This window comes from Oncorhynchus clarkii, chromosome 12 (assembly GCF_045791955.1).
Source record: "Oncorhynchus clarkii lewisi isolate Uvic-CL-2024 chromosome 12, UVic_Ocla_1.0, whole genome shotgun sequence".
Classification (NCBI taxonomy): Eukaryota; Metazoa; Chordata; class Actinopteri; order Salmoniformes; family Salmonidae; genus Oncorhynchus; species Oncorhynchus clarkii.
Window position 1 is genome coordinate 31,809,814 of NC_092158.1, and position 24,128 is coordinate 31,833,941.

A 24,128-nucleotide genomic window follows, 5' to 3' on the forward strand; every position below is an offset into this window, starting at 1 on the left:
ACTGATAAGGGAACTGTTACATGGGTGGACCTTGCTCTCTGTAGAGGTATATGTATATGGGGGAGTGAAGCTACATTTGGTTTCACCTGAAGGTGGAGTCCCTCTATTTACTAGGCCTGATTCAACAGGAAATTAACCTTGGATCCATTTTAGTCATCGCTCTAAGAGTCTTCAACAAGTAAGTTATTAGAATGATGTATGTCGATGTACATTGGATCTCAGTAGGAATATTTCCTAAAGAAAAATGCAATTTCAGAATGATCTTGTTTGTTGTTGTTGAGGGAAAGACTTAGGGAGGAAGTATGATTCTGTCGGTACTCTGAATGGACAGATCTATGAGACTGCAATTATTGAAATTATTATTGTTTTAATAATATATTTTGTTTGATTAATGTTTGTTCGAGAAGATAAGTTATTAAGATATAATGTTTCTGTTCTGTGGTTGGGCTGTAGTGAGTCTTTGATCAGAGATCAATCAGAGAATGTATGTGTTTTTGTGAACAGGGGAGTTCCTCGCACAACATTCCTTGGTGAAAAATGTAGCGTTCAGAGCTCAGGTCTGTTTGAATGTGTACAGTATTTTGCTGCCCGCTGTGTTGTTTCCATGCCATTGTCTTTTTTGTTTTTATATTACAGGCAGGGAATATTAGCATGACTGTTACCTAGGCAACATGGCCAGTGTTTTCTTCACGTTGCTTTTACTCTATGCAACAGGTGAGCAGACCTCAATATTTTATGCACACATACAGTGCCTTGCGAAAGTATTCGGCCCCCTTGAACTGTGCGACCTTTTGCCACATTTCAGGCTTCAAACATAAAGATATAAAACTGTATTTTTTTGTGAAGAATCAACAACAAGTGGGACACAATCATGAAGTGGAACGACATTTATTGGATATTTCAAACTTTTTTAACAAATCAAAAACTGAAAAATTGGGCGTGCAAAATTATTCTGCTGCGATTACAGCTGTAAGTCGCTTGGGGTATGTCTCTATCAGTTTTGCACATCGAGAGACTGAAATTTTTTCCCATTCCTCCTTGCAAAACAGCTCGAGCTCAGTGAGGTTGGATGGAGAGCATTTGTGAACAGCAGCTTTCAGTTATTTCCACAGATTCTCGATTGGATTCAGGTCTGGACTTTGACTTGGCCATTCTAACACCTGGATATGTTTATTTTTGAACCATTCCATTGTTGATTTTGCTTTATGTTTTGGATCATTGTCTTGTTGGAAGACAAATCTCCGTCCCAGTCTCAGGTCTTTTGCAGACTCCATCAGGTTTTCTTCCAGAATGGTCCTGTATTTGGCTCCATCCATCTTCCCATCAATTTTAACCATCTTCCCTGTCCCTGCTGAAGAAAAGCAGGCCCAAACCATGATGCTGCCACCACCATGTTTGACAGTGGGGATGGTGTGTTCAGCTGTGTTGCTTTTACGCCAAACATAACGTTTTGCATTGTTGCCAAAAAGTTCAATTTTGGTTTCATCTGACCAGAGCACCTTCTTCCACATGTTTGATGTGTCTCCCAGATGGCTTGTGGCAAACTTTAAACGACACTTTATGGATATCTTTAAAAAATGGCTTTCTTCTTGCCACTCTTCCATAAAGGCCAGATTTGTGCAATATACAACTGATTGTTGTCCTATGGACAGAGTCTCCCACCTCAGCTGTAGATCTCTGCAGTTCATCCAGAGTGATCATGGGCCTCTTGGCTGCATCTCTGATCAGTCTTCTCCTTGTATGAGCTGAAAGTTTAGAGGGACGACCAGGTCTTGGTAGATTTGCAGTGGTCTGATACTCCTTCCATTTCAATATTATCGCTTGCACAGTGCTCCTTGGGATGTTTAAAGCTTGGGAAATATTTTTGTATTTAAATCCGGCTTTAAACTTCTTCACAACAGTATCTCGGACCTGCCTGGTGTGTTCCTTGTTCTTCATGATGCTCTCTGCGCTTTTAACGGACCTCTGAGACTATCACAGTGCAGGTGCATTTATACGGAGACTTGATTACACACAGGTGGATTGTATTTATCATCATTAGTCATTTAGGTCAACATTGGATCATTCAGAGATCCTTATTGAACTTCTGGAGAGAGTTTCCTGCACTGAAAGTAAAGGGGCTGAATAATTTTGCACGCCCAATTTTTCAGTTTTTGATTTGTTAAAAAAGTTTGAAATATCCAATAAATGTCTTGATTGTGTCCCACTTGTTGTTGATTCTTCACAAAAAAATACAGTTTTATATCTTTATGTTTGAAGCCTGAAATGTGGCAAAAGGTCGCAAAGTTCAAGGGGGCCGAATACTTTCGCAAGGCACTGTACACACATTTGACACACTACATTGCGCTATCCCATATACTCACAATTGAAACAAATCTACTGAATATGATAGGATGGGCACAAAATCCATAGTTGACGTCGCAATTGGGATTACCCAAACATTTCCCTGTTCATGAGAATAGATAATAGTGAATAAACATCCAACTCTATTTCACTGAACGAGCATTAGAACCCAGCTCAGCATATAATTTATCCCTGGCTTCATCTTGCCCTAGTTAGACTGGTCTCGTTTGGGAGTGATTAAAGCTGTTAATTTCGCATGGAGGCCTTCTCGTGTTTATCACAGCCATGCAGAGAAATACAGGTCTCTAATTTAACGTGCCTAATGGATACGGCTTTACGTTGACTACACCAGGCTATAATATTGCTTCCTTCTTAAGGAAACTTTATGAGTCAGGTCTCATCAGGATAGTGCTGGTACATTTTCACAACTCTAAGCACAGAAATCTAAACAGATCATCAAAATGGCTCATGTTTCAAAACTCGAAGCACATGTTTGATTGACTGAGTACATTTATATATTTGTACCTCATAAATGTATCAATTTGACATCAATTTATGTTAGAAGGTAAAACCAAATCATATATGGATGTGGTTGTAAATACTGTACATCATTCTCCATCAGCCAGTGTGCTTCACTCTTGTGTGCTACCATTTGGAGTGCAGTGTACAATTCACTGCTGAAATACTTTGGTTATATATGCAAATATATTCCACTCATTATCTGAATTTCATTGATACACTCGCTGTAAGCTGATGAATTTTGTCAAGCATGGAGACAGGCGATACTGTATCAGTTCAAAATGTTGCATGGGGCACCTTAAGGTCTCCGACCACGAGAAACAAGATTCTCTGGTCTGATGAAACCAAGACTATTTGACCTGAATGCCAAGTTTCACTTCTGGAGGAAACCTGGCACCATTCCTATGGTGAAGCATGGTGGTGGCAGCATCATGCTGTAGGGATATTTTTTTAACGGCAGGGACTGGGAGACTAGTCAGGATCGAGGGAAAGATGAACAGATCAAAGTACAGAGAGAGATCCTTGATGAAAACCTGCTCCAGAGCGCTCTGGACCTCAGCCTGGTGCGAAAGTTCACAACCCTAAGTACACAGCCAAGACAACGCATGAATGGCTTCAGGACAAGTCTCTGAATGTCCTTGAGTGCCCAGCCAGAGCCCGGACTTGAACCCGATCGAACATGTCTGGAGAGACCTGAAAATAGCTTTGCAGCTACGCTCCCCTTCCAACCTGACAGAGCTTGAAGAGGATCTACAGAGAAGAATGGGAGAAACTCCCCAAGTACATGTGTGACGAGCTTGTAGCGTCATACTCAAGAAGACTCGAGGCTGTATTCGCTGCCAAAGGTGCTTCAACAAAGTACTGAGTAAAGGGTCTGAATACTTACAGTATGTAAATGTGATATTTACATTTTTTTGTCATTATGGGGTATTGTGTGTAGATTGATGAGGGAAAAAAACAATTTCATAAATTTTGGAAAAGGCTGTAATGTAACAAAATGTGGAAAAAGTAAAGGGGTCTGAATACTTTCCGAAGGCACTGTACCTTAATAGAAAAAGAAAAAATATATAGTAAAAGTGTGTCACCCAGTAAAAACTACTTGAGTAAAAGTCTAAAATGATTTGGTTTTAAATATACTTAAGTAACAAAAGTAAATGTAATTAATAAAATATATTTAAGTATCAAAATGACTTATTTTATGCAAATCAGACGGCACCAGTTTTTATTTTTTTATTTTTACGGATAGCCAGGGCACACCAACATTTAGACATAATTTACAAACGAAGCATATGTGTTTAATGAGTCCGTCAGATCAGAGGCAGTATGGATGAGCAATGATTTTCTGTTGGTAAGTACGTCAATTGGACCATTTTCCTGTTCTGCTAAGCATTCAAAATGTGACGAATACTTTTGGGTGTCAGGGAAAATGTATGGAGTAAAAGGTGCATTATTTTCTTAAGTAATGTAGTGAAGTAAAAGTAGTCAAAAATAAAAATAGTAAAGTGAAGTAAAGATACATCAAAAAACACTTAAGTAGTACTTTAAAGTATTTCTACTTAAGTACTTTACTATAATAACAAAGAGACTCGCACACTCCATATGTATAACCTCCCAGTATTTAAAAAAACCCACCAACGTTTCGGCATCACTGTGCCTTCTTCAGGGTAATGTCATAAATGCTTGAACCAGGTTATGTACAGTCGTGCCTAAAAGTTCTGAGAATGACACAAACATGAATTTTCAGTCTGCTGCCTCAGTTTGTATGATGGCAATTTGCAAATACTCCAGAATGTTATGAAGAGTTATCAGATGAATTGCAAAGTCCCTCTTTGCCATGCAAATGAACTGAATCCCCCCAAAACATTTCCACTGCATTTCAGCCCTGCCACAAAAGGACCAGCTGACATCATGTGCCGCCATCATTGCTTTGCACAAAAAGGGCTTCACAGGCAAGGATATTTCTGCCAGTAAGATTGCACCTAAATCAACCATTTATCGGATCATCAAGAACTTCAAGGAGAGCGGTTCAATTGCTGTGAAGAAGGCTTCAGGGTGCCCAAGAAAGTCCAGCAAGCGCCAGGGCCGTCTCCTAAGGTTGATTCAGCTGTGGGGTCAGGGCACCACCAGTACAGAGCTTGCTCAGGAATGGCAGCAGGCAGGTGTGAATGCATCTGCACGCACAGTGAAGCTAAGATTTTTGGAGGATGGCCTGGTGTCAAGAAGGGCAGAAAAGAAGCCACTTCTCTCCAGGAAAACATAAGGGACAGACTGATATTCTGCAAAAGGTACAGGGATTGGACTGCTGCAGACTGGGGTACCCTGCTACAGTATGTGCGGATAGTATGCATCCCCTTCCCCTCAAGAATGGTCTTCCATATAGCCAGTTATGCAGAGTTAAACGAATCTGTGGCCACCAGTCAGACTTTGACAACAATGCTAAGACAATGACAGATACATTCCAAATGAGAGGCTACAAGGACAAAACTCTTAATGCTGCAATGATGAAAATATCTCAAAAACCAAGAGAGGAATTGCTAACAACTAAATCAAAGACAAAAAACAATGGTGTTTTGCACTAAGTACACCAAGTGTTGCACTAAGTACACCAAGCAATCCTGAAAAAGCACTGGCATATTTTGCAATCAGACAAAAAAATTGCACACCTCTTCAAGGAGCTTCCACTGGTGGTCTATAAGCATGGTCACAATAATGTAGATAACTTGGTGAGATCTGACCTGCCCCTTGAGCCCACTCAGACACTCTTGACACCCATTCCAAATGGGAACTACAAATGTGGCTCATGTGCACAGCGCAATAGCACTAGAACAACATCCTTCTTCAGACTCCCACATAGAGGTTGAAAAATTCCTGTTAGGGGTATCATCTCATGCAAGACAACGGGAGTAATCTATCTCATCACCTGTACATGTGGGAAAGCCAGGTAGGACAAACAAAAAGACAATTAAAATAATGCATAGCTGAACACCGCAGCTCTATCAGGTGTAAGAACACTAACAATCCAATAGCAGCTTACTTTGTTGAAGCTAACCATCTCAATTCCTCCCTCAAATACACAGGCATTGAGCATGTTGCTCTACCAAGGAGAGGAGGTAACATGGAGATCCAACTACTAGAGGGAGGCTTACTGGATGTCCTATTTTAAACACATTTACCCCTAGTGGTCTGAATATTGACTTTGATCTCAGGCCCATCTTATGACCAATTATATTTTCTGTGAACAGGTCTTGTAAATGAATGTATTCTTTCTCCACCTTATCAGAGTACACCCAATATGTTCCCTCTGTTGATCATGTTTATTATGCATTACGGTTGAACCAAAAGACTACATGTAACAACATTTTATGAAATTGGAAATATTTAAATATAAACTCAGCAAAAAAAGAAACGTCCCTTTTTCAGGACCCTGTCTTTCAAAGATAATTAGTAAAAATCCAAATAACTTCACAGATCTTCATTGTAAAGGGTTTAACCATTGTTTCTTATGCTTGTTCAATGAACCATGAATAATTAATGAACATGCACCTGTGGAATGGTCGTTAAGACACTAACAGTTTACAGACGCAGGCAATTAAGGTCACAGTTATGAAAATGTAGGATACTAAAGAGGCCTTTCTACTGACTCTGAAAAACACCAAATAACGATGCCCAGGGTCCCTGCTCATCTGCGTGAATGTGCCTTAGGCATGCTGCAAGGAGGCATGAGGACTGCATATGTGGCCAGGGCAATAAATTGCAATGTCCGTACTGTGAGATGCCTAAGACAGCGCTACAGGAAGACAGGACGGACAGCTGATCGTCCTCGCAGTTGCAGATCACGTGTAACAACACCTGCACAGGATTGGTACATCCGAACATCACACCTGAGGGACATGTACAGGATGGCAACAACACCTGCCCAAGTTACACCAGGAATGCACAATCCCTCCATCAGTGCTCAGACTGTCCGCAATTGGCTGAGATAGGCTGGACTGAGGGCTTGTAGGCCTGTTGTAAGGCAGGTCCTCACCAGACATCACCGGCAACCACATCGCCTATGGGCACAAACCCACCGTCACTGGACCAGACAGGACTGGCAAAACAAAAAGTGCTCTTCACTGACGAGTTGCGGTTTTGTTTCACCAGGGGTGATGGTCGGATTCGCGTTTATAGTCGAAATAATTAGCTTTACACCGAGGCCTGTACTCTGGAGCGGGATCGATTTGGAGGTTTCGGGTTGGTCATGGTCTGGGTCGGTGTGTCACAGCATCATCGGACTGAGCTTGTTGTCATTGCAGGCAATCTCAACGCTGTGCGTTACAAAGAAGACATTCTCCTCCCTCATGTGGTACCCTTTCTGCAGGCTCAGCCTGACATGACCCCCTAGCATGACAATGCCACCAGCCATACTGCTCGTTCTGTGCATGATTTCCTGCAATCAGCAGGAAGTGTTATGCCAGAGCCAGCGAAGAGCCCGGATCTCAATCCCAGATACTGACTGTTACTTTTGATTTTGACCCCCCCCCCCTATGTTCAGGGACACATTATTCCATTTCTGTTAGTCACATGTCTGTGGAACTTGTTCAGTTTATGTCTCAGTTGTTGAATCTTGTTATGTTCATACAAATGTTTACACATGTTAATTGCGCTGAACATAAACACAGCTGACAGTGAGAGGACGTTTCTTTTTTTGCTGAGTTTATAGTTTGGACGCACCCACTCATTCAATGGTATTTCTTTATTTTACTATTTTGTACATTGTAGAATAATAGTGAAGACATCAAAACTATGAAATAACACATATGGAATCATGTAGTAACCAAAAAAGTGTGCAATAAATCAAAATATATTTTACATTTTAGATTCTTCGAAGTAGCCACAAGTAGCCTCATCATCTTTTTGTCTTTTAGCAGATGCTCTTATCGAGAGTGACTTACAGTAGTGAGTGCATACATTTTCATTCACACTGGTCCCTCGTTGGAATCGAACCCACAACTCTGTCATTACAAGCAGTTGTGGAAAAAGTACCCAATAGTCATACTTGAGTAAAAGTAAAGATACCTTAATAGAAAATGACTCAAGTAAAAGTGAAAGTCACTTTGCTGAAAGCCTATCCATGTCTCATTGGAGCTTCATGGGGCTCCTTAGATGCATTTTTTTTAGGTGATGTAGTCTGTATGAAAAGAGCTTTGTAAAATGCATCTATTATTATGTAATGAATGAGCAACCCCGGAGTGTAAACAAGCCCAACATTCCAAACACCTGAGACTGTGTTAGGAACTTGTTCTATCGACAGAATAATGAGTCAAGAGGGTTCTCGAGGTTTACTGTTCTAAAGGTGTGGCACAGACAAGAATACAGGTACTAAGGCCCCAAGGCAAATCACTCACTCAAGTCACTCAAATCACTCACAAGGGTTAGGAAAGTCAATCATCCCATTTCTGGGAAATAGCATGTGTTGCATCAGTCATCTGGCATTGGAGCACCATCGGTTCGGTTCGGTTCGGCTCCACTCCACTCCACTCCACTCCACCCTCTTGGACCAGGAATTGCAGCGGCAGAAGTCGTAGTGGCAGCAGTCCGACCCCAGTAGTAGCAGTAGTGGAAGTGGCTCTGAGCTCTCCTTTTGAGCGGTGCAGTGGCTCAGAATCATTACAAATGTATAAGTTCAGGGGAACGTCCATCTCCAAGGAGACCAGCCAAGTTGACTACACTCAACAACAAGGATTTGTGAACAGAATTAGTTAATTGTTTCTAAGTCCATTCCCCCCCACATAGGGCCATAAACAACAATATGGCCCTTTCATAGCTATTTCAACTTTACTCTGTAGTGAATGTTCTTCAACAAAAGCTTATCATATCTGTGCTTATCTTGCAAACTGTACCTAACAACTCACAAATATATCAAATGAAATCTAAATAAATACAATTTATTTGTCACATGCGCGGAATACAACAAGTGTAGACTTTATCGTGAAATGCTTACTTACAAGACATTAACCATTAACAAAATGTTTACCAAGTAGACTAAAATAAAAAGTAATAATAAAAGTAACACAATAAGAATAACAATAACGAGGCTATATACATGGGGCACCGGTACCGAGTCAGTGTGCAGGGGTACAAGCTAGGTGAGGTAATCTGTACGGGGGGCACTATGCATAGGTAACAAACAAACAGCGAGTGTACAAAAGGGAGGAGAGGTCAATGTAAATTGTCCGGTGGTGTTTTCATGAATTGTTCAGCAGTCTTATGGCTTGTGGGTGGAAGCTGTTGAGGAGCCTTTTGGTGCTAGACTTGGCGCTCCGGTACCGCTTGCTGTGCAGTAGCAGAGAAAACAGTCTATAACTTGGGTGACTGGAGTCTCTGACAATTTTATAAGCTTTCCTCTGACACCGCCTATTATATAGGTCCTGGATGGCAGGAAGCTTGGCCCCAGTGATGTATTGGGCTGTTCTCACTACCCTCTGTAGTGCCTTACGGTCCAATGCCGAGCAGTTGCCATACCAGGCGGTTCTCCTTTGTCTTGCTCACATTGAGGGAGAGGTTGTTGTCCTGGCACCACACACGGACAGTTCTCTGACTTCCTCCTTATAGGCCGTCTCATTGTTGTCGGTGATCAGGCCTACAACTGTTGTGTCGTCAGCAAACTTAATGATCTCAAATATAACAAATTACAAATAGATAATCATTATCTCCTCTCACCCCCAACTCTAACCACACCATGATGCTCTCCTCTCCTCTCCTCTCCTCTCCTCTCCTCTCCTCTCCTCTCCTCTCCTCTCCTCTCCTCTCCTCTCCTCTCCTCTCCAGGAGTCTCAGGAGTCCCTCAGCTGGAGCCCCTGAATGTGACTGTGCTGCGGGGCTCAGAGGCTCGGTTTAACATCAGCCTGTCTGAGGCCTGGTACTCCATGTCATGGATGCTTAAAACTGTTTTGGTCCTCACCATCAACAGCGGCACCGGTGTGTCTGAGCACAACCGTCGTTTCTCCGTTAAAAACTACTCCAGCGCCGACATATACTGCTGGGAGTTCATCATCCGGGACGTCTGGAGGAACGACTCTGGTGACGTCAGCTGTGGTGTCCAGGAAAAGCCGACCCAGACCGCTCAGCTCTTTGTCCAAGGTTGGGAACAATTCCTCAATATTTCATCCTTAGAAGTGAAGACTGGCCTCTTTACTGGAATCAAAATGTGCAGAGTAGTTAAATAATGTATTTTTCCCATCTCATCCTGCACTGTATAGGCTGTGCACATACAGTATCACTATAGATGACAGTGGTGTAATGACCGACCTATGCTCTGGAGAGCAGTAGTATACACTGTAAGATCAGAGAGTAGAGAAGTGGTAGCACACTGTAAACTCTGAGCATAGAAATGGATAATAATCTGTTCTCTCAGCAGGTCCTGGCTAATCATCAACACAGGAATAAGGATCCATGTATTAGGCAGATGGAACAGTCTGATTCAGACAGAAATAACTCTTTAAAATACATTTGATGAGCTTCTATATAATCCAAGGTTAGAATATGGAGTTCATTTAAATAATCACCTTTACTGAAATGATAGAGTACCATTGTTGAGGAGATTAAATTAAATAAATTAATAAACTGCAGAGTAACTGGGGCAGGGTGACATTTTTGGTGGATTTCACATTTATTTTTTTATTTTTTATTTTTTTACCTTTATTTAACTAGGCAAGTCAGTTAAGAACAAATTCTTATTTTCAATGACGGCCTAGGAACAGTGGGTTAACTGCCTGTTCAGCTCAGGGGTTTGAACTCGCAACCTTCCGGTTACTAGTCCAACGCTCTAACCACTAGGCTACCCTGCCGTGAACATTGAGTTCACGTTAATTGTCAGCACAACCAAATGTAAATCAAAACCAGACGTTGAACTGACGTTCAAAGTTTTCTCTGTCTAGCTAATTTGCCACAGCTGCCAAAGGTGATTAGTGTAATAAACAACCAATGAACCAAGTCCATGTAACGTAAGTCTTTTTGCTGTAGCCAAAAATCTCACTGGTCTGATCTACACATTAGCAATTGTGCAGAGAAAATACAGTGCTGGTCTATGGATCCCAGAGAAACATTGTACACCACAATACTTTGTACACCACCCTTGCATCCGTTGTTTCCAATCAGCAAGTATGCTTTGGCTCCTAGACAAGGGTAAGGTAAAACACACTAGTGGATGGGAGCTGTAGGATTTGCATTATGGTTAATTGTACTCTACTGCTTACTTTGATGGTAAGCATTTCTTTGAAGCGCAATCTCCTCAAGTCACGCACACCACACACACTTTATATACTTTATTTGAATTCACCTATCAAGTTTACATTAAAAAAGTATCCAAACATTTCAAAGGTCCCTGTATGAATGGCACTCAAGGGTACAGAAAGCACCTCCTTCTGCCCAGTGTCATTTAAAAATCTTCCCAGCTTGAAATAGTTCCCAATAGTTCTGATCATTCTGATTGTGTTCTGATTGTGACGTCATTCTGTAATATCTCTCCCAGCATAAAAATTTGCTTCACATGTCTGCAAATCAATGGTGGCCAGGGACCAATCAGAAGCTTGTTGAGGCGTGAGGTCTGCATATAAATACCCGGACTCTCGAGTCAAAGTGCTGAGGATTGACATGAGGAGAGATTTTTTGCGTTTGCAAAGACTTGGGCGCTACTTTTTCAATTGACACTGCATATATTTGTTACTTAGTTAGCTAGCTAGCTAAATCAAGGGCGAGGGGGTGTGAGAGAAACATCTAAAGGAGCTCAGCCGCGTGTGCAATTATTGACTGGGAAAGTTACAACATGATGTCACAATCAGAACGATTGGGAACTATTTCACGCTGAGAAGATTTTTACATGACAGCGAAAACAGAGCAGTACCTAGCCAACTGCTTTGCTCTTGTTTTTGTCAGGCCAGCAATCTGGAGGCCATGCACTGCAATCCTGTGTAGGTGGCCGAGACTGACAAATATCAGCACCACCATCTTGCACCTACACCCGAAGGCTGTCCAAGCATCTCCCCATGGCAACCAGCTTCCCCTTACACAATAATGTTTATGCTTGTGTGCATTAACAACATGGACAATAGACTCCATTATATTTGACTCATGTAGAATACTGATTTGGTCATGATTTTCAGGGTACCAGAGTGGCAGATAATATTTTGTTGGTAGAAATTTCAGCCTCGCCTAAACAGTGAAGGTGAGAATGTCCTCACCAACGGCAGCATTTTGGTACATGGAATGGGAGACAGAGTGGTCAGCTTAGTTCAGAGCAGCGAGTTTCTCCTGCATCCCACACACACACACACACACACACACACACACACACACACACACACACACGTTATGTTCTTGTGTGTGGAACTACAATTAATATGTTCCCTAATCCCTTACCCTAACCGGTAATCCCAACCTAAACCTAATTTCTGACCTTAACCCTAAATCTAAACCTGACCACTAACCCCTTGCCCTAACCCAAATTCTGACCCTAATCCTAATTGCAACCCTAACCCTAAACCAAACCCCTGAGTTTAGAATAGCCTTTGTCCTCATGGGCATGCTGGAAATGTCCCCATGAGGGACAATTTTCCTGTTTTTTACTACCCTTATGGTGACTTTTCTATCCCCAAAATGATAGAAGAACCAACCAAGCATAGGGAAAACACACTGTGGATATGCAAATGCCTTGTAGGGCTCAGCATTTATGGACTATTTTGAAGAGTTGCACCATGCATAGGGGGAGGCTCATTATTTGCAAAATTTGCTTATTTCCACATGGTAGAGTTCACACAAAAAAGAGAGTAATAAAGTTTAGCATCAGATGTTCTGAGAGAAAGATTCCAGCCTGGAGACAAGATGTTGAAAAACATTTTGGTATTTGATTATAAATCGCAACGGGAATGAATATTCTCAATTCAGTTGATCTTTACTGAACACTCTTTTGACATTTTTTGTTTTATAGAGCTGACATCTGTTTTTATTAGCACTTCAGCAAAATGTGTGATTGACCTAGAATTTGAACCCTGGTCTCCTGTGTGCCATAAGAATACTATCCTGCTAGCCTGCTGAGCTAAAACCTATGCATTAGCTTAGGGAGCTAATGCAAGTCTTCAAATCTCAGGCAAGGGCACTCATCATGCGAGTGTGGTCGTCCTTGGTTGACTCTGTTTTGTACTCCTTGCTCTAGTGGCTTGGGTGATGGTATGCCATTTACACATTCACGGTTACAATTTACTGTTCATCTTATTGCGGCTCCTGCTGGCTCTATTGGATTACCTTTGTTGGATATTGATTTGGTCTTGTTCCTATGGTGTCACACCCTGATCTGTTTCACCTGTCTTTGTGATTGTCTCCACCCCCGTCCAGGTGTCGCCCATCTTCCCCATTATCCCCTGTGTATTTATACCTCTGGTTTAACACCTCTGGTTTACTGACCCCTGCCTGCCTTGACCTGTCTATTGCCTGCCCCTGTTGGAATATTAAACTATTGTTTATTCTCCACGCCTCAGCAATTTGGCGGTTAGCAATGCCTCCCCACCGGCCACTCCACCTCCCCCGTTTACCTCCTGCGCAAAGCTTTAATGGAGAGCCGAGCACCTGTCAGGTGTTTCTAGCTCAGTGTGCCCTCATTTTCGAGCTTCAGCCCTCCTCCTTCCCCTCGGATTGCTCCAAAATAACCTACCTCATCACGCTGATGTCTGGAAGGTATCTCACCTGGGCTACCGCTGTATGGGAACAGCAGCAGGCCATATGCGAGAGCCTGGAGGGGTTTGTGAGAGAGGTGAGGGAGGTCCTTGATGCCCCTTTCTCCTGGAGAGAAGCTGCCCGGAAGCTAATCCAGCTCCGACAGGATGCCCGCACTGTGGCCGACTATGCAGTGGAATTCCGTATGTTGGCAGCTGAGAGTGCGTGGAACGCGGAACCACTGTTTGACATGTTCCTGCACAGCAACTCGGAGGAGGTTAAGGAGGAGCTTGCGGCTCGGGAGTTACCCACAGAGTTTGACCCCCTCATCGCTTTGACCATCCACATCGATGGGCGATTGCGGGAACGACAGATCGAGAGGAAATTCGATTTCACTCGCACGTCCAGGGACTCCACCTTGCCTCCGAGTCCTGCCAGAAGTCCCCGACGGTCCCGTGGCCGAGAGCACCCGAGATTTCCCTAAATTTCTCCGGTAAAGACAATAACAATTCTCCGTCTTAAATTGTATTGTTTGTTTGCATATTAGGGTACCTAAGGCTTGATTATAAACGTTGATTGACTTGTTTGGATAAGTTGATTGGTAACGTTTGGGATTCATTTTGTATGCATTTTGACTGACAGAAACCGAGTGAATTATTGACTGAAGCGCACCAGCTAAACTGAGATTTTATGGATATAAAGAAGAAATCTATCGAACAAAAGGACCATTTGTAATGTAACTGAAACCTTTTGGAGTGCCAACAGAAGAAGATCTTCAAAGGTAAGGCATATATTATATCACTATTTCTGACTTTCGTGTCGCAACTCCCTGGTTGAAAAATATTTTTTATGCATTTGTGTGCTGGATGCTGTCCTCAGATAATCGCATGGTTTGTTTCGCCGTAAAGCCTTTTTGAAATCTGACACGTTGGCTGGATTAACAACAAGTTAAGATTTATTTTGATGTATTGCCCTTGTGATTTCATGAAAGTTTAATATTTATAGTTATTTAATTTGAATTTGGCCATTTCACCGGATGTTGGCCAGGTGGGACGCTACCTTCCCACCTATCCCAAAGACGTTTTAAGCTACATCCCTGCGCCTTCTTCTCCCACCACCTCACCTCCACGGAGAGGAATTACGATGTGAGGAATCGGGAGCTTCTCGCGGTGAAGATGGCATTGGAGGAATGGAGGCACTGGCTCAAAGGGGCGGAACATCCGTTCATTGTGTGGACCAACGACAAAAACCTGGAGTATCTCCGCACCACCAAGAGCCTCAACTCCAGGCAGGCGAGATGGGCCCTGCTGTTTACCCGGTTCAACTTTTCCTTCTCCTACCGGCCGAGTTCCAAGAATGTCAAGCCGTATGCCCTGTCTCACCGCTATAACCACTCAGCTACCACCCCGGAGCCCGAGACCATCCTTCCCATCTCGTGCCTGGCGACGGCACTCAGCTGGGGTATTGGGAAACAGGTTTGGGAGGCACAGCAGTCCCAGCCGAACCCTAGGGGGTCCCAGATAACCGGATGTTCGTGCCTGACGCTGTCCACTCCGTGGTCCTGGAGTGGGCCCAATCTCCCTGGACTTCATCACGGGTTTCCCCCCGTCTGATGGCAACACCGCCATCCTGACCGTGGTAGATCGCTTTTCCAAGGCCGCCCACTTCATTCCTCTTCCCAAGTTACCCTTTGCCAAGGAGACGGCCCAGCTCATGGTGCAGTACGTCTTCTGGATCCATGGACTGCCCGTGGACATGGTCTCTGACCACAGCCCTCAGTTCTCATCCCGGTTCTGGAAGGTGTTCTGCACCCTCATTGGGTCGTCGGCCAGCCTGTCCTCTGGGTTCCACCCCCAGTCTAATGGCCAGTCGGAGCGAGCCAACCATGACCTCGAGACCACCCTGCGCTGCCAGTTCTCCGCCAACCCCACCACCTGGAGCCAGCAGCTGGTGTGGGTAGATTACGCCCGCAACACCCTTCCCTGATCTGCCACAAGCCTATCACCATTTGAATGTTCCCTTGGGTATCATCCCCCACTCTTCCCTGAGCAGGAAGAGGTTGGCATACCTTCTGCCCAGATGTTTGTCTACCGCTGTCGTCGTACCTGGAAGAGAGCACTCCTCAAGACCACCTCCAGGTATCGACAACAAGCGGATCACCATCGGACCCTGGCTTCCCGGTTTCGTCTCGGGCAGAAGGTATGGCTATCTACCCGGGATCTGCCCTTCCGGGCAGAATCCCGCAATCTCTCCCCCCGGTTTATCGACCCGTTACCCATCTCCAAGATCATTAGCCCCTCTGCTGTTCATCTTCTGTTGCCCCTTACCCTTCGTATTCATCCCACCTTTCATGTCTCCAGAGTCAAACCCATGTCTCACAGCCCTTTGTCTCCCTTAGCCTGTCTGCTGCCTGGTACCGTTGCCCCACCTCTGGTTTACTGAGCCCTGCCTGCCATGACCTGTCCATTGTCTGCCCCCGTTGGAATATTAAACTATTGTTTATTCGACGTGGTCTGCATCTGGGTTGTACCTTCACACCTGATATAGAGTATGGTGCATGGATGGACTTCTCATTCCCCTGATTTGGACCTACCTGATTACAAACATATTCCCCTCCATGTATCAATACTCCTAGGCAGGCAGTAGTAATATCCAACTGAATGGATGTCGATATTACATTGATTGTTTACATTGTGGCCAACCCTCAGCTGGGACCAGTGTTAAGTCAGGACATTCAGGAAGCATTTACCATACTAGAACATAGTTGAAGGATTATTTTCCTGCTGAAGCAAACTGGCTCAAATTAAGTTCCAACATCTGTAGAATTATCCACTCTGTAGGTGGTCCAACATTAACACTACAGTATATTCATTGTGTTTCATGTAAGATGTCATCCCTCACGGTTGCTGACTGTTCTCTTCTGTCTGTCTCCACAGAGAGCGGCACAGTGAGGATTGTGGGAGGTAACATGACAGTGGCCCAGGGCCACCAGGCCATCGTCCAGTGTGAGGCCTCTGGTTGGTTCCCTAAGCCCACAGTGAGCTGGGTGGTGGATGGGGTCGTGGTGGACAAGAACAGCTACAACAGTAGCAGTGAGGCCCTGGACAGTCTGTATAACTCCATCAGCCTCCTCACTGTCCGTGGGGTCAACAGTGTCCAAGTGAAGTGCCTGGCCAGCGTATCTGCCCTGACCACCCCACTGTCCAGCTCCATCTACCTGGTGGTTGGTAAGAACTCTTCTGACTCTTCAGTTAGACAGGCATTTGATTTCCATATGGGGGCACGTTTTGTTCACGGGACAAGGGCATGCACACATTTTTAAATGCGTTTTTATAGGAAATACATGTAATATAACTGTAGAAATGTATCAAATCAAATTTTATTGGTCACATACACATGGTTAGCAGACGTTAATGCAAGTGTAGAGAAATGCTTGTGCTTCTAGTTCCGACAGTGCAGAAATATCCAACAAATACTCAAACAATTCCACAACAACTACCTAATACATACAAATCTAAAGGGGTGGAATAAAAATATGTACATATAAATATATGGATGAGTGATGACCGAGCAGCATAGGCAAGATGCAATACGTGGTATAAAATATAGTACAGTTGAAGTCGGAAGTTTTCATACACCTTAGCCAAATACATTTAAACTCAGTTTTTCACAATTCCTGACATTTAAACCTAGTAAGAATTCTCTGTCTTAGGTCTGTTAGGATCACCACTTTATTTTAAGAATGTAAAACGTCAGAATAATAGCAGAGAGAGTGATTTATTTCAGCTTTTATTTATTTCATCACATTCCCAATGGGTCGGTTTGCATACACTCAATTAGTATTTGGAAGCATTGCCTTTAAATTGTTTAACTTGGGTCAAACGTTTCGGGGTAGCCTTCCACAAGCTTCCCACAATAAGTTGGGTTAATTTTTTCCCATTCCTCCTGACAAAGCTGGTGTAACTGAGTCAGGTTTGTAGGCCTCCTTGCTCGCACACGCTTTTTCAGTTATGCCAACACATTTCCTATAGGATTGAGGTCTTTGGGCTTTGTGATGGCCACTCCAATACCTTGACTTTGTTGTCCTTAAGCCATTTTGCCACAACTTTGGAAGTATGCTTTTGGTCATTGTCCATTTGGAAGACCCATTTGCAACCAAGCTTTAACTTCCTGACTGATGTCTTGAGATGTTGCTTCAATATGTCCACATAATTTTACTTCCTCATGGTTCCATCATCTAAGTGCACCAGTCCCTCCTGCAGCAAAGCACCCCCACAACATGATGCTGCCACCCCCGTACTTTACGGTTGGGATGGTGTTCTTCGGCTTGCAAGCCTCCCCATTTTTCCTCCGAACATAACAATGGTCGTTATGGCCAAATAGTTCTATAGTTAGAACTATTTGGCCATAAAAAAAATAGTTTTGTTTCATCAGACCAAAGGACATTTCTCCAAAAAGTACGATCTTTGTCCCCATGTGCAGTTGAAAACCGTAGTCTGGCTTTTTTATGGCGGTTTTGGAGCAGTGGCTTCTTCCTTGCTATGTCGATATAGAACTCATTTTTCTGTGGATATAGATACTTTTGTACCTGTTTCCTCCAGCATCTTCACAGGGTCCTTTGCTGTTGTTCTGGGATTGATTTGCACATTTCGCACCAAAGTACGTTCATCTCTAGGAGACAGAACGCACCTCCTTCCTGAGCGGTATGATGGCTGCGTGGTCCCATGGTGTTTATGCTTGCGTACTATTGTTTGAACAGATGAACGTGGTACCTTCAGGTGTTTGGAATTTGCTCCCAAGGAGGAACCAGATGTGTGGTGGTCTACAATTTGTTTTCTGAGGTCTTGGCTGATTTCTTTTGATTTTCCCATGATGTTAAGCAAAGAGGCACTGAGTTTGAAGGTAGGCTTTGAAATACATCCACAGGTACATCTCCAATTGACTCAAATGATGTCAATTAGCCTATCAGAAGCTTCTAAAGCCATGACATAATTTTCAGGAATTGTCCAAGCTGTTAAAGGCACAGTCAACTTAGTGTATGTAAACTTCTGACCCACTGGAATTGTGATACATTGAATTAGAAGTGAAATAATCTGTCTGTAAACAATTGTTGGAAAAATTACTTGTGTCATACACAAAGTAGATGTCCTAACCGACATGCCAAAACTATAGTTTGTTAACAAGATATTTGCAAGAAAACTTCTGACTTCAACTGTATATACATATGAGATGAGTAATGTAAACATTATTAATGTGGCATTATTTAAAGTGAATAGTAATCCATTTATTAAAGTGGCCATGGATTTGAGTCTGTATGTAGGCAGCAGCCTCTCTGTGTTGGCGATGGCTGTTTAACAGTCTGATGGCTTTGAGATATAAGTTGTTTTTCAGTCTCTCGGTCCCAGCTTTGATGCACCTGTATTGACCTCGCCTTCTGGATGGTAGTGGGGTGAACAGGCAGTGGCTCAGGTGGTTGTGGTCCTTGATGATCTTACATTTTAATGTGCATGAACACAACCAGTCTGATGTTTTAATCTGATTGTCAAACAAATCACTTCAAAAGTAGGTTACCTTCGCACGTTTGTCCAAAATAATTCCAGGATCCAAACAGTACCCTGTGCACCCGCCAACTTTCCTTCAATTCGCAAGTGACTGAAACTATCTCACCAGAGAAACCATCCGAGCGTGCGAAATAGTGTTTTTCTGTCTTACTGTGTGTAGCCCATGTATCTGATGCTGTCTGGCCAAAAAGAGTATGATATGCAATACTCTTTTTGGCCAGGCAGCATCAGATACGTTTTGATCGCTCGGATTCTTTCTCAGGTTACCTTTGCACGTATCTCACCAATCTTAGATTAATCAGTCTTTCTGTTTGCTTCTCGATCAAATAAATTATCAATGTTGAAATGTTTGGACAAGGAACGAGGTAAGGTAGGGCGGGCCATTCCCCCTACGGCCAGCCTATAGTGCCGGCCCTGTCTGGTCACTTCCAGTAGCCTGGACAGTACCTTCAACATGGATAGGATTTAGTGAGGTCTGCTTACACTGTTAGAAATGGGAACCCTTGCTGAGTCAGGAAAGGGATTTTATGGGTTCCTGGCCAAGTTGAGGTGCTGCCAAAAATCACAATTAAAAGTTGATGATCCTGGCTGGCCTTACAATTTTTAGAGCAATAAAAAATTTGAGATAATCCTCTGAGAAAGGATAAGAGCTACCTCCCTTAACATATGCCTTTGTACTGTTCTGTGGGACTGTGATTATTTTTCCATAATTACTTATTACATTAATAAATAAGTGAATGAATTAATTGTTTATGCAGGTAGATACTTACATGATACAAGTTGTGTATTTCTTCCAAGAGCACATTGCCATGTATCATTTTCTGTAGCTCCGTCACACATTTGATTGGTTCAGTACATTAACAACTAGTGGCAGGTTGGACTTACAATATAACCTACTGTCTCAATAGCCAACTGAGTTTAAGGCTAAGATGTCAGTCTACATTGTGATATTTACTAACCATACATACTAACTCACTAACTCTTACTTATCTCGAGACCACTGTTTCACCAGAGCCCCAAGACTGGACTGTGCTCATCGCTGTCGTTTGTTCCATCGGTGGCTTCGCTCTGCTGGTGCTGCTCATCCTTGGAATCGTCTTCTGCTGCAAACGCAGAAAAGAAGCAAGTAAGAAGCCTTTCTTTAGCTTGTATCAAGGTCAAACCTCCTGTAGTCCAAGGAGCAGGAGTCATGCCCAAATCGAGCCTCTTGCTCTGTTTCACTGAAGAAAGTAGAAAACAAGTAGACTGAGGTCCTCTATTAGGACAATGCCAGGGTGAGATATATGCAGAGGCCTTCATCTAAATACAGGACACACCAGTCAGAAAATATAGTAACGTTAGGACTGTTTGGCTCCCGCTGCTTGCCTCTCATATGTGCAATGCATACAGGAAAGCTCAACAAGCAACAGACTTCAAGGAGATGCTAACAAAGAGGTTGACTTGCAGTAAACCTTCTAATGAGTATAAAGGTTAATGTATGATAATTTGTGGATATAGATTACTCACTGTCTGAAAGGGTACACATGAGGTCTAATATCAAAACTCTGACTATAGGTCTATAACACCTATAGGCCTATATGTCTAGGGACAAATGTTGGAGAATTAATTCGGTCACTTGATTTAGAAAGTCCGGATTTTCCATCTGTAGATGCTCTACTGATGGTCATACTATCAACAAACTATCTGTTGATAAGCAAGTGCTTGCTAAGGTTAGGGTTAGGTTTAGAATAAGGGTTAGGGTAAGGTTAAGGTTAGGGTTAGAGCTAGTGTTAGGGTTAGTAGATAGTTAGTTGAAATGTTACTGATAGTCTGTAGATAGCATCTACAGATGGACTATCCAAATAAAGTTTGACCTACTACATTCATCATGGCATAATTACCATCACCAAAAGCAACACCTGATTCATTATTATTTTCTCTCGGGGGTTCATTTCAGAATCCAGCTACCAGAAGGAAATGGGGTAAGAGAGTTCTGCTACCATTTTGTCCCAAATTACCAGATCAGTTACCTTGATCATTATGTGAGGTTTATAGTGTGATTGTTGCAGTGAAGTGTTTGATGTATCCCAGGAGAACGAGGTCCCAGATTGAGATGAGTGGTGGTGCAGTGGGACAGGGACAGGGCAAGGAAAACCCTGCATACGTGATAGACGGCCAAACAAGTAGGAGCTATCATTTCTGTCTTTACACACACACACACAAACACACACACATGCACTCGCATAGGCACTTATGCCTACACACAGATTATAATGACATTTTCGATTAACAGAACACATTTTTAATGTTAACAAAATTCTTTAAGTTATGTCGTGGTATGTTTATATCAGCCTCTTGCTGTCACATGTTCACAGCCATGCTGTCACATGTGTACACATTCTTCTATCCCTGAAAACACTCCACTGGTAAAATACTGAGATGTATCTTTCTTACAGCAGGTGTCACCCACAGTGAATTCAACGACAGTGGTTACATCCAGACTAACCATACAAAACATTTTGAGGTACGTAATAATACATTGACACATAAGGTGGCCTCTAGATTTAGATGTGGATTTATTCATTTGTTCAGATGCCAATTTATTCTGTATGATTTATTTACAGTGTAATTGATTAGTTTTCATTACAGTAATGAGTCTGGTAAGAAGTACCTCATAAAACTTAACAAATGTAATATTAAAGTCAACTGTAATAAGTCATAACCTAAGAATTTCAGGGTGATTGCATTTTCAGCTGAAGATTATTAGTTATTTTACAATTTAGTAATTTAGCAAACACTCTTATCCAGAGCGATTTACAATAGTGAATGCATATGTACTTTTTCGTACTGGTCCCGCGTGGGAATCAAACCAACAACCCTAAAAGAGAGAGTGCGAGAGAGCTGTAAAGTGTTACTGGGCTCTTTCATTACCTAAATGGGAGAAGTTAAACATAAACTGTAAACCACATGCATCATTTGGGACACATTTAGGGAAGAGTATACACTGTAAACTATGTTTTACTTTTGTTTACCAGATTCCTGATCTTGTCAACGGTAACCAGGCAGCAAATGGCCATGCCAGTGCATACAACATCCTGGGTGTAACTGGTGTCAGGAAACACAGACATGTTACTATTGTGTGAAGGAATTGTACAATCTTACTCACATACAGCAGAATCAAGCTGTAAAATATGTAAAATGTTCTCTAAATGTTTTAATGTTGCCCTTCTCTGCTCTTCATGTTATCATTTTGGAAACTTCCCCAACTTTTGAAACAAAGTGGTGCCTCTATTTTGGAACTAAGCCTCAAAGGGTTTGCTTGTAGGGCAACCTACCAGGCCAAATAATGTCAAAACACATCTATATCAACTAAGGGCAGGAGCATATGATGCCAACCAAACAAATTCTCCTTGAGTTTTAGGAGAACATCAGAGGGGTAAAGGACATCATCTGTTTTTTAAATTTCTGTATTAGGAGCAGTGTAAACTTGAAAAACCAGGTTGACCAATTGAGGTTGAAAGATCTCTTTCACAAGGGAGACCTGGAGGGGGCCAATGTTTATTAAAGTACATGGAAGATAAATAATTGTCACACTGAGCAAGCTATTCATTTCTATAGGGTTTTATATAATGGCAAACTGGGTGTAAATTAGTCCATAAGCACGCACCCAAATTCTCTTTGACAGTAAGGTAAATGTGATGGAAACTCTGACAAACTGATTGATGCACCAAGGCCTGCCTCTCAATACTCCGTCATGAGCACAGGGCTCCATAACTCTGTTAGGTTAAGAGCTTGTCCCCCCACAGCCCCAGCACCGCCACATTTCTATCTACTGTACCAGATAGCATTGTGGTGGGCCTCATAAATTCAGCATGATTGAACTAGAGGTTTATGACAGTGAGCTGAAGTGCTCAGAGAGAATCCTCCACATTCCCTTCAGCCCATAAGAAGGTGTCAGAGTCTGTTGGAACTCTCACTGCTCCAGCCATTCAGGTTTAGGCCTATATCAATGTTCAAACATATTCTCTTCTGGAATGTTACCCCATAGGTCTATTTTGTTAATGGCATGAATGCAATGTGATTCGGTAGACATATTGAGAAGTGCAATTACCCGAGACTAGGGCTGAAAAATTCTTGTAACTTTCTAGAAATGTCCAGGTTTTCTAGAAATCCAGGAAGGCGGATTCCATTTCCTGCTTATTCCCTCTTAATTTCAGGAATCATCCGGAAAACCAGGGAATGTATTTTAACCCTACCCATAACAAAGTTTCCTATAAGAGTCTTCCATCATTATCATAGTGTAATAACTACATTATCATAAATCAATTATATATTTATAATAAAAATAACAACAATTCCATATGAGTGACCTCCATTCCATTTAACAATTGTTTACTGTAATATGCAACATCTTGTAATTGTGAGGTAGGGATTTACCAGATGAAGTATGTCAAATTGTTTTGACCGGGTCAAGTGTAGTGATGTATGATGTAATCAAATAAACACTTTCTAATTTTCCTACCAAGGACATTACCGTGACTAATATGAACTTTCAGAGTGCAACATAAGCATGGGAAATAATAATGACCAAAAGCCATGGGGTGTAAAAGCCACGGAGAGTCAATCGGTCAGCCTGCATCAGTGGATCTCAGTGCTTTCTAATCTGAAATGACATCATCTGCATCATGGTGTCGCATAACAATGCTGCTTGGACTTATGAAGCAATTAAAGAGGATGGTTGACAGAAATACACTCAACCACACATACAAGGACGTTCTATCTCAAACCTACAATACCAGTCAAAAGTTTGGACACACCTACTCATTCAAGGGTTTTTCTTTATTTTTACTATTTTCTACATTGTAGAATAATAGTGAAGAGATTTTTTAAAAACTATGAAATAACACATACGGAATCATGTAATAACCAAAAAAGTGTTAACAAAATATATTTTCGATTTAAGATTCTTCAAAGTAGCCACACTTTGCCTTGATGACAGCTTTGCACACTCTTGGCATTCTCTCAACCAGCTTCATG

The 24,128-nt window shown here is 42.4% G+C and overlaps 1 protein-coding gene across 1 annotated transcript; it reads left to right on the forward strand.

Annotated features, from left to right (window-relative positions):
* Nucleotides 1-668: 668 nt before the first annotated feature.
* Nucleotides 669-22,477, forward strand: LOC139421994 (immunoglobulin superfamily, member 5a). The gene is made up of 8 exons (XM_071173137.1): nt 669-714; nt 9,673-9,984; nt 16,488-16,778; nt 20,125-20,238; nt 21,049-21,073; nt 21,183-21,274; nt 21,548-21,615; nt 22,127-22,477. The coding sequence occupies exons 1-8, from the start codon at nt 672-674 to the stop codon at nt 22,232-22,234; spliced, it is 1,053 nt and encodes a 350-aa protein (XP_071029238.1). The 5' UTR covers nt 669-671; the 3' UTR covers nt 22,235-22,477.
* The last annotated feature ends 1,651 nt before the right edge of the window (nt 22,478-24,128 follow it).